The sequence below is a fragment of the Dreissena polymorpha genome, chromosome 9 (assembly GCF_020536995.1).
Source record: "Dreissena polymorpha isolate Duluth1 chromosome 9, UMN_Dpol_1.0, whole genome shotgun sequence".
Classification (NCBI taxonomy): domain Eukaryota; kingdom Metazoa; phylum Mollusca; class Bivalvia; order Myida; family Dreissenidae; genus Dreissena; species Dreissena polymorpha.
The window spans coordinates 80,998,556-81,017,460 of record NC_068363.1 but is presented as its reverse complement, the minus strand read 5'-3'; the positions used below and the strand labels follow the sequence as shown (position 1 = coordinate 81,017,460).

At 34.9% G+C, this 18,905-nt stretch overlaps 1 protein-coding gene across 2 annotated transcripts; it reads right to left on the bottom strand.

Moving 5' to 3' along the window:
- Positions 1-1,535: 1,535 nt before the first annotated feature.
- LOC127845378 (fibrinogen C domain-containing protein 1-like) lies at positions 1,536-15,262 on the bottom strand. 2 transcript variants are annotated; one of them, XM_052376255.1, is made up of 7 exons: positions 14,409-15,261; positions 13,994-14,225; positions 11,560-11,721; positions 11,189-11,319; positions 5,143-5,239; positions 4,091-4,255; positions 1,536-2,947 (listed from the first exon to the last, which is right to left on the bottom strand). In XM_052376255.1, the coding sequence occupies exons 1-7, from the start codon at positions 15,156-15,158 to the stop codon at positions 2,679-2,681; spliced, it is 1,806 nt and encodes a 601-aa protein (XP_052232215.1). In that variant the 5' UTR covers positions 15,159-15,261; the 3' UTR covers positions 1,536-2,678. The 2 variants fall into 2 exon arrangements, with proteins under 2 accessions (XP_052232215.1, XP_052232214.1); XM_052376254.1 differs by having other exon boundaries at positions 13,994-15,262.
- Positions 15,263-18,905: the final 3,643 nt, after the last annotated feature.

Here is an 18,905-nt window from a genome sequence, read left to right as displayed (position 1 = left end):
ATTGGATCAATTTATTTCCACAATATTTATTTCTATATTTAGAATATAACTTACTGAAAAAAATTTAAGCAAACAGCGCATACCCAGCTGCGTCTCATCTGGGTCTACGCTGTTTGCAAAGTCTTGTTTTCAGGACGCTAGGCATAAATGGGTTAAACTTCTTTATAAAGTAATTGTTAATAACGTATTGTTAAGATATTTTATTCACACCTTGGAAAGTCAATGGTTTGTCCTTAGTATTAAGGGAAACACTATTCTCTGAAAAATATGTTCAAATTAGTGACCTTGATGCTTATTGAAAATATTTTGAAAGACTGTTCCCAAATGTCATCGAAACATTTGTTGTATTACATTTTTCTTAAACAAAAACGAAATTTACTATTATAAGCAATATGAAATGACATACTGTGATTATGATGCTGTTTTTCTTATTGTTGTCAAGACAACGTCGCCATTGGCGGTACATCTTACGTGGGGGAACATGATTATTTTTAAATGCATCTCAAAAAGAGGTGGCGCCCGTGATTAACATCCGTGACACAGGACGTCATTACAGCAGCAGCTGCAGCAGGGTAACATGCTGTCGATTTTGATTATAAGCATACAAATATTCGTATGAAACAAGAATCCATAAATGACTTTTTAAAATACAATTAGTGTAAACATAAACACGTATTGTGTCCTAAATTATGTTATGCAACAACAGGGCAAACAGGAATGGTCATGTGTCTTCTCGGATCCGTGATGTTCGCTCCCGGTTAACGATACGTTTCAAAACTAAATAATTGGGGCACAATGGCCAATAAATAACTGATATTAACTCGCTCAAAATTAAAAAATTTCTATCGATACTCAAGCGATAATCTCCCAACCCAGATTTTAACAGGAATTATTAATCTCAACATAAAACCATAATTTTCGGAAACATATTGTTTGTGAATAGACATAGGATTCTGGTCACAGCAAACATAATTAAAATATTCAGTTCAATAATTTATGTGGAGAACATGTGTTAAACTTTATTTCACTTGCGTATGTAAACAAGCATGTGCATTGTCATCTTTAACATAAAAAGTTAGACATAAAGTGTGCATTCGATTACATTGAACGAAATTCGCAATTCTATTGACAACGCATGTTATCGCTTTATATAATTGTCGAAATAAATCTATGTAGAACTCCATCTAGAATAGCTGCACCCAAAATAAACCCTGGGGTGGTATTCCATAAACATCTTTTACTTTAGGTCAAAATTACAATGTTTTGAATTTCTTAACTAAATAAGAAAACACATTTTTTTTTTGGTATTCCTTAAATAACATTGACATAATGATGCTATTTAAATGTATATCTTGATGCCAATCTATTGCAATATGAAATGAAACACTTAAGATTTTTTTCCAATTTAAATATGAGAATAAAATTTAAGTTAAGATGCTTCTGAAATACGACCCCCGATGTTTGCACTTCTCTGTATCTTAGTGATTTCTAGCCTAAAAAGTAGGGCTAAATAATAATGACTAAGATGGCAGACGCATGTTTGTCAGTTTATTCTTATGTCCATTGTTTACTTACAAAGCATCTTACTTGTTTAGTGTTTATGGCATTATCTCCAATAAAACATGATACAATATCGATTAGAGTACATGTACTTCTTTCGGCGCTATTTATTGGCTAGATTAACGATATGAGTGTCGATCTGTGAAAACGGGGCATAATGCACAGGCTAATCAGGTACGATACTTTACGTTTAAACTGGATGTTCGTGATCTACACATGTATCTATCAAAATTTAAAAGATCCTGGTACAAACGTACATACACTCGTAATCTTATGTTCTTATCAATAGCAATATTATATATCGAAACATTTCCGGAAAAACCGAAAGCTAAACACACGGTAATTATTTCATAACTCCACCCTGTGGTAGTGAATATTTGAGAATATATATTTTATAAGGTTAAATGTTGCTCTTCTTGTAACAAAATGTCATTAAATCAGTGTCATAAATGTCGAGATAATGAATCCTTGAAGACAGCACAAATTGATATGATAGCGTGTTAATAACTTTATTGCCAGGTGTCATACACATAGAATGAAACTTCAGCTTCACAGGAAGGAGAGAAATCTTATATTATACAATGGGGTATATATATGGCGAGGAATCAGTTGCAAAACAGTGAGATAAAAAATAAATGTACAATACAAGATACGCATATCATTACAACAGCACAAATATCATGGACAACTCTGGGGTCACCGCCTTGGAATGCTCAATACAAAAGCACTGATGGTTTAAACCGGTTTTAAGGAGTTCCAAACTTCACAATTGATCAATATGTATTCATATAACATTGAAATCCACATACGTATTAACCTCATAGCATCACAAACCAAATTGATAAGCTATTAAGGACATTGCATTTCTATTGCCTTACTATTTAAATACTAAACGGTTATATAAAATCAGAACACAATAACCATTGCAATCAGTTCATTATGACTTGAAACCCAAACGAGTATCAGCTATATAGTGTCTTTATTTTAAACAAGCTTAAGAGACATTGCAACGTATAGTTTGTGACATTAAGATCTGTGCGCACAAGTTATGGTCGTATTGAGAAGGTTTATTAGGTGGTGTGAATGATTAATATACACAGTTGAAATATGAGGCATTGTTATGACACACTTTTAAACATCATGGTGCTGGCAGCAAGACCGTCTGTAGAGTCATAAATCATGGCTTGCGAACTTTTTAGTTTTGGTCGGTAAAGTCCATTCAGATTGATGTAGCCATAGCAGGCATTGTACCACCAGCCCCCTCTCCAGTCTGCTGCACAGTTGCCCCCCGACCAACGGTCAACGTCATGATCATACGTACTGAAGGCATTTCCGACCGGTTTCCCTGAAGAGCCTCCATCACTAAATGAGAGGGTTGTGTTGAGAACTGTATGATAAAACAAAACGACACAATTGTAAATATATCAAACATATAATTATGTGAATCTAATGTGTAACTGTTGCCTAGTGTTTCGTGATTGTATATAGTTGATTTAATTAAATAGGTATCTGTTTAACCATGTATTTGCTATCGAGCGCGCTTAATGTAAAAAAAACATATATATAATGTGTGATATATGTTAAGATAATCTGATTGTATTTAGAAACCATAGTTTTTATAAACAATAGTCGGTTTTCCTTAGGATATAATCCAATTTAAACAATAACACTATAGTACCTAATAATGCTCTACACATCTTATTATACCATTTAATTGTCTTATTCTAATATACAATGTACTGTTTTAAATTAAGTTACAGGAAATATCTTGTTACATAACGGTTGCAATGTGTAAACCGATTGATATGTTTATATATACTTTGTATTGTGTATCTCACTACGATTGACCAGACATGTTTCGTAATTCGTTTACAAGAACGGGCACTATGTGTGCAACATATATATGCGCCATGTTGCTCGAGCATTGTCGATTAAGCGGTATGTTGTGTACGAGTTTGAACTTTAACATATGATCTGACGAGGCGTAGGGAATATAATTATTGCAAAATGAAACAATGTTTGATTTCTAATTCACAGAATACTTCAATTTTTTAAATATTGTTGCCTATAAATTAAACATGTTTTTTGCGATTTTTTTTCATTTTTTAACATCCACTACCAAAGGGTGGATTTTTGAAATCATTGCCGTATGTAAGCATTCGGTCTCTCCGGAAATGTGTTCTATGAATAACTATATCTAACATTGACTTAGTTTGAAATGTCTTGGTACACAAGTAAATCTTTATCAGACGGATTGTCGATAACAAGAAGCACGCTACTTCTTCAAAATGTTTCATTTAGGTTAATAGCAAAATACAGTCCTGTATTGTCAATACAGCAATTACACCAGCTTTAATTCTTCTTCTTGAATATAAATCACAGTATTTAATTTAAAGTTTGGCATTCCAATATTACTATGCAGTATCAATTCTTGACGTTTTGCAAGAATTATTATTTTACATTAAGTAGGTTAAATTATGGGTAAGATAATGTCGTTGAAACAAGAATTATGTAAACAATAAACACTTACGACCATCGGACCGTACACGTGACCCAACGTTCAGTGTGTAGTTCGTTCCAGGCGAAAGACTAAAGCCCCCGTACACATCGTATCCCTTGCTTCCGTTCGAACGTACAATGTCTACACGGAGTTGGTAGGAACCACGCGTTGTAATCTCGTAAATGTATTTAAGACCTAGAATTAAGAGCAGTTCAAACTTGTTGATACGATCAGAATTTATACCGGACGTTACTGGTTGAACTTGTATTTATAAATGTTAACGCAAATCATCGAACAATAAAGTTATTATACTTCCTTACATATAAGTGGTTAAAGCATAACGATTTTGGTATGGGAGTTCCGTCGTAATTGTCGTAATTGTCCGTTGTTCGTCGTATCAATTTTCGATAAATTCTCTAAAGCTCCATTTTGAAGTCAAGCCAAATTTTTAAGGTATGATTGTTTATTGTTTTGCATATTTAAAGAAATATTGATTATGTAGCTGAAACACGTGTCTTCAAAATCGTTTTAACAAAATACCTTTATCGTTCTTTTAGGATGAGATCAATGGTCTGCATAATACATGCAAAAACGGTAGCTCTTATTAAATTATATGTCAAAGCTTTAATCACGATTGCGACGCTCATAGGTTAATCTCTATATCTTCCAAGAAAATGATAAATGACTTCAAAGTCGCCAGTGAAAATGATAACTTGTGTACATAGAACTCAGGTAAGAACTTAAGGTCAATCATGAGTTTCTTGTTGAATGTTAAATATGCTAAGTAAGATGTGTCCATTGTGTATTGTAGTGCATGTATATGAAGAAAAAAAAACAATTTAACAAAATCATCAAAACGTTCACTCAAATTACTATGCGTATATCACAACTTATTTTTAAAGCCAATCTTACATATTTAAATTTAATTCCTGAACAAATGTTGGTTAATCATAATGTTTCTGTTTGAAAACAAACATGCACTGCAGAATATACTTAAGGCTTATTATGAGCGTCTTGTTTATGAAATATTAAAAAATATCTTTGTTTAATCTTTTAGATAACAAATAGTGGTATAAACTCACCCAGCCAGTGTTCTGCGTAAACATTTCCGAAGCCTTTTTCATAGTCACGAAAGTTCCGATAAAAATCTTCACTGCCATTGAACCGCTTTTGAAAGACCTTCAAAAGACCAAAATACATGTACTAAAAAAGAATGGAAAATAGAAAGGAATACGGCAGGTTGCAATGGACACTCCCTAAATTATAGAATAATGACATGGTAAAGTGATTATATCCACAACATGTATATGTAGTGATTTTTTCCTAAAATCAATATCACTTTATAAACAGCCTTTAACATCGTATAATGTCCATGTTTATATCCGCCTTAATGGTCTATCTGGAAGTTGAAAGATTGACCATACACACGTGAATTATTGTACTTTCACGTCCCTAATCACGCGCGCCACCTCTTTTTGAGATGTATTGATAAATGAGCCTATGCTACTTATTGTGCGAGAATTAATAAAGGTTCTCACGTTTTTAAATGGGTTGAGAATGTATATTTCTGTTCATTTTTGGATGAATTAATTTTGCTGAATCGTACTATTGTCTACATTGCCCGATTTAAAAATAATGCGAAATATGTTGGAAAATATATATTACCTAATCACTCTGTAGATTTATCCATGAAATTTCAAAACATCCGCGCCTGAGTGCCACATCGGAAGTCGCTTTGGCTCATTTATAAATGCATCTCAAAAAAGAGGTGGTGCGCGTGATTAACGGCCGTGAATTTACCATAATCAAACTATTTGGATACTTCAAGCATACTGTTTTGTCACTAGCAAAATATCGATGCATTATTCGTCATACTTCATTCTGATAGGAGCTGAACTTTAAACGGACTTGTTCAGAGATCGTGTTATTACATGCCATTGAATTAATGAAAGCTCAAAACAAGAATTATTGGTCTTATTTTCAATAATAAAAAGATCAATACAATAAATTGAATATCTTAAATGCCGAATTTCTAAATATTTTGTCTATTGATGATTTTTATGTTTATACTATTAACGCACGCATCCATATACACTCGGCGTTTGGGCCTTGTATATAAAGCTTTCCAATGCATGCTCGTCATAAATTACATGATATATGATGAAGTTAACCAATTAACCTTTACCATTTGGTATTTCACTCCACGCGTGTACAAATGATGAGCATATGTAGTAAATTGTTTTTAAATGTACGATGAATGCTTAAGTTCTGTCCATAGACTTTATCATGCCAAAATTTTACCTTTTACCTCTAAATGTAACTTTGATATTTGAGCAAGTGAGACGGGTCTAACACGCGACAACCCATCCCATGGTGAACACGTGTGGAATGTAAACTTATAGTTGAATTTTTAATAATTATGTTACCGTCCGAAAAAGCTGAATGTCCACAGTCTACCTTTTTTTCGCCGCTTTATTATGCTCAAATGCGACATTTGAACTCTAAGAGTGACCTTCAAACCTTCAAAGTTCGACCTTTTTTTTGCTAGAGACACGGTTCTCACGCGCTAAACGGCGTATTGCGATAGTGGATATGTGTGATTATTTTCACATTTCATGACGAATCGTGAAGTTACAGTCCGAACAGACGTACAATGAAGGCACGAACGCACATTAATCCAACCATTGCAACAGCTTTATCAAGCTTTCTGAAACGCGTGCTTAACAATTACTAGATATCAGCTCACGGATGCCCTAACATTACAATTGTGTATACAGATCTAACTAATGGCGAGAAATAAATGCACCAACATATCCGGGTGAGCAAGTGAACATGCTCTAAAATATGTTTTTAATGTGTCACGACTTTAGATGCGATATATTTCAGAAACGGGTGACAAAAGCAGATTACACAATTTCTTTTTTTGTTTCTATACAACGAGATATCCTGTTATAGCGAACACATTTTAACAAAATACCCAGATACACAGGTAGTACGGTGGCATAGAGGTGACATTCACTTCTCTTTTTTTAAATTGCTCTCCTCTTTTTTCTATCTCGTGGCCACAAGTTAGCTATGTCGTGGCCACGAGATAGAAAAAAGAGGAGTGCAAAACTAAATGAAAGCGGAGTGCAATTAAAAAAAGAGCGTTGCAGTAAATAAAGGCAGAGTGCATTAAACAAAAGAGGAGAGATCCCGAGTTAGTCAGCCAATCAAATTTTGCATAACATGTGTAAATATTATGCACGCATATATATAGCTGGTCAAAGCAGGCAAGGCTCTGATATAACATAACATACTACTATTAGTACTACTATTACTACTACTACTATTGCTGCTGTTGTTGTTGTTGCTGCTGTTACTGTACTACTACTACTACTTCTACTTCTACTACTACTACTACTATTACCACTACTACTACTACTACTACTACTACTACTACTACTACGACTACTACTACTACTACTACTACTACTGCTGCTGCTGCTGCTGCTGTTGCTGCTGCTGCTACTGCTACTACTTCTGCTGCTACTACTACTACTTCTACTACTACTACTTCTACTACTACTACCACTACTACTACTACTACTACTACTACTACTACTACTACTACTACTACTACTACTACTACTACTACTACTACTACTACTACTACTACTACTACGACTACTACAACTACTTCTTCTACTAGTAATACTACTACTACTACTACTACTACTACTACTACTACTACTACTACTACTACTACTGCTACTTCTTTTACTACTACTACTACAACTACTACGACTACCATTTCGACGACGACGACGACGGACGACCAACGGACGACCAACGGAATTGATTGGCTGACTTACTCGGTATCTCGAGATAGCGAAAAATCTCTCCTGTTTTGTTTAATGCACTCTGCCTTTATTTACTGCACCGCTCTTTTTTTAATTGTTCGCCGCTTTTATTTAGTTTTGCACTCTTCTTTTTTCTATCTCGTGGCCACGACATAGCTAACTCGTGGCGACGAGATAGAAAAAAAGAGGAGAGCAATTTAAAAATAGAGAAACACCGCTCTTTTTTTAATTGAATGCCGCTTTTGTTTAGTTTTGCACTCCTCTTTTTTCTATCTCGTGGCCACGACATAGCTAACTCGTGGCCACGAGATAGAAAAAAGAGGAGACCAATTTGAAAAAAGAGAAGTGAATGTCACCTCTATGCCACCGTAGGTGTGCGTGTTGTTGGTCTTTTTTTAAATATAAACTCTAGCAGCAATATTTGAGTAAAACTATCAATCGGCCAAAAAGGTTTAAAAAATTATCTTTAAGAAACTATATATAATATTGTGGAAAACATACAAAGGACGATAATTCTGCTAAAAATCGTCGCAGCCGAAATTCGTTTCTTAACGATAATTTACACATTTAGGTCATTTACCTCTCAAAGCTTAAGCGAGATTTATCTGTAAGTTAAAGACGATTTCAAAATACAATCTTCAGGACGCACGTACGTACGAACGGATGGACAAGAGTGATGCTTTATTTCTTTTTTTCCCCGAAGGGCCATGATGTCAGGAATATGTTAAGTGAAACATCATCTGCATTATTAGGAGATCATTATTAACATTACAAGAGCGTACTTTTTAAGGACGCTAACCAACTGGCATACATGTATACATTGACACAGGACAAAAACTGGATTCAACAACTTCGAGTCAATACACATCATAGTAATTAGCATTTAAGACTACTTTAAGCGTATCCAAAGCTCAAACGTTCCATACATAGTTGAATAAAACAAACAACTGTAAATTAAAGTTAACACCATAACATCTCAATTCAAATAAAATTTCGCTTGAAAAGAATAAGTATCAATTAAATTACAATTAAATACTCGATGGTCAGATGCTACCTCGAGCGCGATCAAAGAAAAACAAGTGTCCGATACACCTCGTATAGTCAATATAAATTGCCGCCATAGAGTCTTTTGATGATTTCTGCTTTGGCAGACTCAGATTTATTCTGAACGCGAATTATTTCAGCTACACCTCGTCATCCATTGTTGATTGCACAAATCATACACTACACAACTATAAAACATGCGTTTTTATTAGGGATGTCAACGAATATCCGAATATCCGAATATTCGGTCCCGCACCGAATATTCGAATATTCGGAAGAACAAAATCGAAACATTTCAAAGACTTTGTATTCGTGAAATTTGTTTCAAACATTAAACTGAGTTAAATAGCATACGTTATGTTGCAGTCTGGATGTATAAAATACGTAATATTCTCCATTCCAACACAAACTGTTAACACATATAACGCTATGAAATATTGACTCTTCCAACTATGACACTAAAACTGTAAAATTAGTTCGATTTGTTTATGCCGTTTTGGACTTAGCGCGCAATATAACCGATGACCATATTAAAAGCTAAATAAATGTTAAGTACAAGTTCAACAAATTGAAACATCATCTTTGAAAATACTAAATATAATCGGTATAGAAAGCTGAACACGCGTATGTTGTTAAGTATAATTTAATTAGGTTGAGTATATTATCTCCGTCCGATAAGACATATGGTACCAAAAGACAAAAGTTATTATTTGCATTCATTTAAACATTATAAACTGTGGCGAACCAGTTTGAAATAGTGACTGTAGATAGACGGTCGTTTTATTTTCAATTATTTTGTAAACTTTTTAAGAAACATTTTATTTAGAATACACAAAACTTGTTTTTATAGAGTGCTCAAATGATGTCCTCTTGTTTAAAATATAGTGTATTGGAAGAGAAAAACAGTGCTCTTATCCAAACGAAAAGTAAACAATAGCTCGTATAATGTGTGTGCGTTGACCTTAACCTCAATGAGATAATGCAGCAATCCGCATACATGCAGTGCAACAGATACCGGAACGTGTTTAACACACGAAAGCGTTAAAGCTGCTAGACAGCCAAAATTAAATAGACACAATTCGCAAAGGCTAACAAATTTAATAACGAAAACCAGTTCCCATGCTGGCTTAAATGTTTGTATATAGGCGTTATTACTTTTAAGGGCAATATTTATTTTGAGTTAAGCAAGAGACAAGAGCCCAACCATTTCCTTTTTATTAGAGTCCATAATTTCCCTATGCAAACAAAATAACGTACTTAAAATATGCACTTGCAAAAGATCGCACATTTGTTGATGATTGGAAAACATTCATCACTAAAGAAGCAATACTTTTCGAGTTACGCGTTACACCAACGTACGACTGAGTAACTAATGGACCGGACGTGTTGAATCCATAGAGGATACAGTATTTGTTGGAATCGATGGAATATCGATTTCATTTCACGAGTGATCATTTAAAGTAATATTTTCACGAGTGGCGCAGTCACGAGTGAAACAATATTTTTTCATGATCATGAGTGAATTAAAATCGATATTCCATCGAATCCAACATATTTCTTTTTATCGTATGCTTTTTTTTCACCATTCATTTACATTGTAAAAGAGTTTAACTGGATAATATGGCTGGATTTATGACGTCATTTCGTCGAAAAAGTGACTTCACGTTATTTCTTAAAAAAAGTGACGTCATTTCACAGTAAAACAGTGAAAAATATCGATATTTTCACTGTTACTTTTTACTGTTTAAAACAGTGAAATATTAGTTTAATTCACTGATATTTCTCTATAAACCACCGGAAAGCATACTATAAATCGCAATTCTTCTGAAAACATGGTTATAAATATACCACAACATAACACATTTTTTAAAGATACAATATTGAGTGTTCATCAAGCTAAAAGTAAGCCTGAGAGAATTATCAATAGCAGCGATTCAATTGATTTATGTCCTATGAATGAGGGAATGTACGTTTTATCATATGCACATGTGAGCTGAGGACACAGATGGCGCAACATTCCACTTTTGTCTAAAAAATAAACAAACATTTCAAAAATCGCCAGATGCGTTGATTCCCATTGTGATTATTGTTAATATAAAGATAAATCAAACCAATACTAAATACAGATATGTGATTCAAGTACACGATATTTCTTCATAAGTCTCCATGTCACATTACACCCGTATCTTGGTGTGCAAGGAATGGAATGGTGATATTGTAGTTTAGATAACAATGATACTACCGTCCAGCCTCCTCCATCCGTCTCCATGTCACACATCACCTGTATCTTGGTGTGAGAGAGAGGGGTGGTAATGTTGTAGACACCACTTAGCTTTGGGGCACCTCTGTTCAGAAGCTCGGTGCAATCTTTCCCTGAGCAAAATCAACAAACATATAAAAGTTCGTTGCACTACACAGCATACTAGCATTTTATCAATATGTTCATATCATATCATTGTAATACCAAAGTATAGCAATCTTTCATTTGTACTAGCCTGTCTTTATAAAATTGGCCATTGAATTAACCATAGCAATTTTTGTCATATAAAATGAATATATGTTCATTAGTTCAGTGATTAATACAAAATATGATAAAACTTGTAAAAACATTACCTCCGCATAGATATGTGTTACATTCTTGCGTTTGTGTTGTAAGACCGGGGCAATCACTCCCGAAATGTAGCGGTGCTGGATTGTTGCAAGCTCGAGTCCGTGTCTGGTTACAGTGATGTGTGCAAAGAGACCAAGAAGTCCATGTACCCCATTGTCCGTCCACTTTAAACAGTAAATTATATTAAAAACTAGTTAATATTGGATGAAATATAATTTGTTGATCATGAACACCTAATACAATAAAACATTAGAAACTAGAAATGGCGCGGCAGAGGCCGACGCGTATCCCCACGCCGAATGTTTGACCTAGGTGTGCCCCAGGGTTGGTAATGGGGCCATGCATAGCTGAGATTGACCGTATTGTCATAAGAGAAGTTCATCATCAATTAGAAGTGAATTGGTGTAGAAATGAAGAAGTTATAGTAAAAGGCAATTTTGGGTGGGTGTGACATATGTGGGCAGGGCGCCCCAGGGTTGGTAATTGTGCCATGCATAGTTGAGGTTGACCGTATTGTCATAAGAGAAGTTAGGTATCAATTTGAAGTGAATCGGTGTAGAAATGAAGAAATTATAGTAAAAGGCAATTTTGGGCGGGTGTGGTCTATGTGGGCGGGGCCCCAGGGTTGGTAATGGGGCCATGCATAGTTGAGATTGACCGTATTGACATAAGAGAGGTTCAGTATCAATTTGAAGTGAATCAGTGTAGAAATGCAGAAATAATAGTAAAAGGCAATTTTGGGTGGGTGTGGTCTATGTGGGCGGGGCGCCCCAGGGTTGGTAATGGGGCCATGCATAGTTGAGATTGACTGTATTGTCATAAGAGAAGTTCAATATTAATTTGAAGTGAATCGGTGTAGAAATGAAGAAATTATAGTAAAGGCAATTTTGGGTGGGTGTGGTCTATGTGGGCGGGGCCCCAGGGTTGGTTATGGGGCCATGCATAGTTGAGATTGACCCTAATGTCATAAGAGAAGTTCAGTATCAATTTGAAGTGAATCCGTGTAGAAATGAAAAAATTATAGTAAATGGAATTTATGGTGGGTGTGGCCTATGTGGGCGGGCGCCCCAGGGTTGGGATTGGGGCCATTCATAGTTGAGATTGACCCTAATGTCATAACAAAAGTTCAGTATCAATTTGAAGTGAATCCGTGTATAAAAGAAAAAAATTATAGTAAATGGAAATTTTTGGTGGGTGTGGCCTATGTGGGCGGGGCGCCCCAGGGTTGGGAATGGGGCCATGCATGGTTGAGATTGACCGTATTGTCATAAGAGAGGTCCAGTATCAATTTGAAGTGAATCGGTGTAGAAATAAAGAAGTAAATGTAAAATAACCTAAAAAAATGAGTGATAATTTCTGACGCGGCCCCACCCCAACTTCTATAACTTTTGACCCAGGGGTCAGATCAAAATTCCAAATAGTGCAGGGTCGCACATATGCTCATAGCTACCATGTGTGTAAGTTTCAAGGTTCTATTGCTTTTAGTGTAGGAGGAGATAGTGGCCAGGACGGACGGACAGACAGACGGACGGACGGCGGAGATAACCACAATATCCCCACCTTTTTTTCAAAAAGCGTGGGGATAACAATCGAAGAAATACAAAATTCAGAATCCGGATATATTTTGTCATTGCGAACATAATATTTTATATAAATTATTGATATTCAAAATATATTTGCAACTTGTTGAATATTTCTGAATTAATAAATTGGACTTTAATCATCGGAATAGTCAAGATCGATTGCAGATATAGTTTACAAAATCCGGTCCAAATATGTGAAAACCCAGTTTAATTATTTGAAAAATAAAAAAATGAAAACCCATTGTAATATATCATGGTCGATTGGTAAAATATCTTTGATGCTAAGTTGCCTGAACATTAGTAACATGATCGAACGAAACAGAAGAGCATACTCAGATTCCACTGTAATTCAATTGCCTAAAACAAATTTAACACATGAATGACCGTACAACAATTCGCAATATTAGCCCGTCACAGACTTTCCTATGTGTCATTGTGTTTATATTGCTAAATCAATACACTAGCATATTTGACAATGAGCAGGTTTGCCTATGACCACAATACTTTATCAAATAGTAATCACCTTAGTATTACCAATATTATTTGGAATTGGTTTTTAACTTTTAAAGACTTCGAATCATATCATAATTCATTTTGGACTGTACCATCAGGGCAGTTTTACCTGCGCTTTGCGGTTTCATATGAAGTGTATTTAGGTTAATCGAATATCTATAAAGCATTATTTCACAACTAAGTGCTTTACAACGAATGATTTCCACATTTTCTTTGGAATTGTTTAAATTTTGGTTTAGTTATGATACTTAAGTGAAATCCCAGGGTAATGCAAGAACATGTTTAGTGTTAATTGTCTTAAACAAACAGATACAATAAGCGAACACAATGTATAAATAACCTGGTACGATACGCTGAAGCCGAGATATAACATCGCGTGTCGTATCAACCTGTGCTTCGATAGTCCCTGTCTTAGACTGAAGATCCGCTTGAATTCCCACAAGGGTTTGAACTTGAGACTGGAGTGTGTGAAAGTTGTTCTGCGTTGACTTAACTTGCTTTTTAATGACCGCTATCAGCGCTCTCGTTTTGTCTTCAGTCAGCCGAGATATATCCGCGCGTGTCGTATCGACCTGTGCTTCAATACTCATTGTCTTGGATTTAAGATCCGCTTGCGTTCCCACAAGGGTTTGAACCTGAGACTGGAGTGTGTGAAAGTTTTTCTGCGTTGATTTAACTTGCTCTTCAATGACCGCTATCAGCGCTCTCGTTTTGTCTTCAGTCAGCCGAGATATATCCGCGCGTGTCGTATCGACCTTTGCTTCGATAGTCCTTGTCTTAGACTGAAGACTCCCTTGCGTATCAATGAGGGTTTGAACCTGCGACTGGAGTTTCTGAACGTTGTGCTGCGTAGATTTGACTTTCTGTTCCATCGCTGCTACCAACGCACTGCTTTTTTCTTCAGTCCCTTTCATCGCTACCTGCATATTTTCCAGAGTGCCAATACTTTCAAATAAGTTACTTGTGTTATAAACAGTAACATACAATTCATTTTCTACATTAGATATCTGAATTCGCGTTTCGTTCAATCGAGTATCCATATCATCTGCCCGGGTCATTATTGCACCTTGAAACTTTTCTATATCATCCATCCGCAAAAGGATTTTCTCTTGTTTCTTCTGGAGACAATCAAATCTTGTCATCGTTGCCGCCTTTTCCTGCTCAAGACCTCGTCTCAACAGATGCGTCCGTCGCCCTGCCTCCGCCGCTGCAACATCTTTCAAACGGTTGTCTATATTAGCGAATCTCTCCTCGACAGCGACCAACTTTGCATTGCATTCAGCCACCGCACTGAGCCTCTTTTCAAAAGAGGCCAACTGCTGATTTGTCGCAGTCACCATAGTCTTGAGTTCCTGAACCTGTGTTGTTATTGAATTATCTTTTGACTTCATATCAAACACGATATCGTCCAGTCGTGCAGAGAGCATCTTGTACCATGTTAAATCACATTGTCCGCCTTGGAAAAGCAAAACAAACGATCCAAGAAAATAAACAAGAAGAGACATGCTTCTATTCCTGTACTCTTATTTTAAACGCTGTTGAAAACTGACTGCCCTGCATGTGTCTCTAGCGTGAACTGCCTTGCATTTAATGAGAATGTTTCTGAGTATAAAACGGAAACCTCTTGTGAAAAATGTCAAAAACGATTGAGAGAGATTCTCATGTACCAATTACTTCTACTGAGTGAAGACCCTAACTGTTCAGAAATTATGTATTTTAAAGGGACCGTACACCGCGATTGACGAAAAAAGAAAAGTTCTAAAATAACGTATTTTTTACAATTATTAGTTTATATTGATTCCAATATCACGATTGGAATATTACATTACTTGAAAAAAAAGTAAATATTTTCGGTATATTCGGTAATAAAATTTCGAGATGTGAACTCGAAAGTACATCGCGACAATAGGTGACATAACGATATACACACTGTAAATAACGCAAGCAGATTGATCATTATATATATAAAATATATACAATTCACTACGCATGTACAATTTGCATTCCTGGTTTTACCACGTGGCGATGACGATCAATCTACTTGCGTTATTTAAAGTTTACTGGTAGTTACCTGGTACCTGTATCGCGTTAAATTTATTACCGAATATAATGAAAATATGAAAACTTAAACAAAAATTCAAGTAATAAAATATACCAGTCGTGATATTATAAAGTAACAATCACGCTCAAAAATATCGAATATTTCGTTAAATAAAGCTAACCCATAAAAAAATCAATGTTCCTTTTAGCAAAATGCAAAATTTCAACGTTAGATGTTGTCTGGTAGAATTGATTTAACGAGATACAAAATGCTCGTTTTTATTTTTTTGTGGCCACAAATAATTCCATTTATATCTCCCGTGAAATATCCGAACATTTACGGGCGAACACGAGATTGGATACGGTAAGCGTCGGAAGCATGACGTTGCTCTCATGAATAATCATTCTGCGAAATCAAAATGAATTCTGGGTAACTGGAACTTAGCGAATGCGAAAATGGCTTGTATAAATTATGCAAATGAACGCAACCCGAATGAATCCGATCCTGATTCAAAAGCGAAAGTAGATTACATCGTGGAACGATATTTAGATATTTAGATGCTTAAAACTTGCCGAATGCTTGTAATATAATGTTTTTACATCAATGTTACTTGTTTTTAGGGTCTTCCTATTGTAATTAACCATCGTATGGTACTACTTGTTGTCGAATGTTTTTATATTGCATAATACAGTAGCCGTATGTATTCGTGAGCGTGATAGTGACTTAAATGAATATAAACTAATAAATGTAAAAAATGCGGTATTTTAGAACTTTTCTTTTTTCGTCAATCGCGGCTGACGGTCCCTTTAATGCTTACGATTATACATCATTATTATTCCACAAATACTTGAGGCACTTGATAACTAAGGCTTGGCGTTAAGACTTGCTATGAGTAATAGGGAAAATTGGAACAGACGTGTATTACGTCCATGCTTATATTTCCAATATTGACAACAATTGATGATCATGTTTGAAGTTGGCATTTAATTTTCACCAGCAACAACATTTCTCTAAATCGAGAATGATTATATTTTGACTTTGTCCCTCTGATGATGAAGTAAATAATCTACTGAAAAGATTACTCAATATTTGCGCCGAGTTACATGTCTGTATTACAGAACTCAAGCTCGTAAAATATATTATAGTCCTGAATATTCTATATTAAATAGTTCTATGGCAAAAACGGTCTTTTCATTGGTCGTATGGTGAACTAACGTACATTCAATTTTTAGAGACGCAAACAATTAAACTCCCATGTAGTACTTCGCCTTATTTTGCTAAGTTGTAAAAATAATACAAAACCTCAATTTTGCAAACTTAAACTATTTTTATATATATCTATAATATAAAATCTATTATATTATACATTCATAGTATACTCCTTTAAATTTTTCAAACATGGCATGTATCATATACATGTTGCCACAACGAAGACACTTAGACAAAATACGAAGAACAGTCACTTAGGGCACTTGGAACACGGGATATCGCTCTTTGCACAAAACAATAGAAAAGTATAAACACATTAAGTATATATGACATACATATGTTTCTCCTCTCGTTTAAAGAAAGAATCAGATATGTATTTTTACAAAATGGGACAAATTAATTAAACGAGTCAGCTCATATACTATGTATTATACTTTTAAATTACAACCATATTTATACCAGGCTAATATACACAGTTGTAGGATTGCATTATCAAGATTAAGAAAGTCTGCACATAATTTAGAAATAGAAGCCGGTAGATGGAAAATACCAATACTTACCCCACGCGAAGATCGAACATGTTGTTTATGCCATAAGTTAGAGGACGAATTCCATTTTTATTTGAATGCCTACTTTACACTGAATTACGAAAAAAATACATTAATAAATATTACTATGTAAGACCAAACGTACCGAAATTTATCGAACTTCTTCAGTGCAATAATAGTAAAATAAATAGAAACCTGTCAATTTTTGTTAAGAAAGCTTTCAAATTGAGAAATACATACCATACATATTATGAATAATTTAAGCAGTTTCATAGTGCATACCTCTCACATGCTCACCTAACACATAACATGATACAATATTTTCCTCAGTACATTTATTATTCTGTCTAACGTATTATATTACAAATGATATATAATCGAATTGTAAAACATTTCATTTGTTCAGTTGATTGTGTATATGTTAAAGAGAATATATTGTGCTTCATAACATTGTGTTATAATATGCATGTTTTATTATGACCTTGACATTGATGTGTGTAAAACATCTTTTGTATACTTCTGTGTACTCATGGGCATTTCTGCCCCGATGTATTTGGAAATAAATCCTAAATCCATTAATGACGCATATGAAGACACTATTTTATACACATCGTATTAAAGCGAGTGCCTAATTTTTAGGAATATACATTGGACAAGTATGTTTACGAGTTATACTGAATGAAAGCAACTAGGTTCGCATATTGGGAAAACTGTGTAATGTGCGTTGGTTTTGTATTGCAGTGCTATTCTTAACGTGTAAATATTCATGCTGTATAAACAACGCCATTGTACTTAGATATGCATGAACCGCCAGTCATGGCTTCAGGTTTAAATTACGTATTTGTTAATTATAAGCAGCTTCGGTTTAACCTTGTTCACAATCAAATCAACTTCGTCTGACGCAGACTGCAAAGCATTTCCACGAGTTTGTGTTCGCAAGACAAGAGCATCCAGTTAATGAAAATGTACGTTTAGTCATAGTGCGGTTGTTGCGCGTGCACTTCAAGATTGACACACGCTTGTTAATTTCCAACGCAAGACTTACGTGCGTTAATCTTGAGATTGCTAAACATTCTGAATGTGTTCGCATATTGCACACTTTTAAAACATGCATATACGTGTTCGCAGTGACGGGGCATATTCAATCGTATAATTGTAAAGTATTAAACGCTATTTAAAAATACAATATAAAAAACCATATCGCATCTGCGTGTTTTTATATGAACTACAGACGTCATTTAATCACCATATTTAAAATGAATGTTATTTTTTTGTTGTTTGAAGGTGGTGTCATTTACGTTGACAGCGGTATCACTTATGATGATGGAAAATTGTAATCAGCAAAGCTTACCATTGAAGTCACTACTGACGCCAGTCCTAAACATGTCAAAGGTAAGTTCACATGTTAAAGCATTGTACGAGTCAAACTTGTATGTACGTTATTAACCCATTTG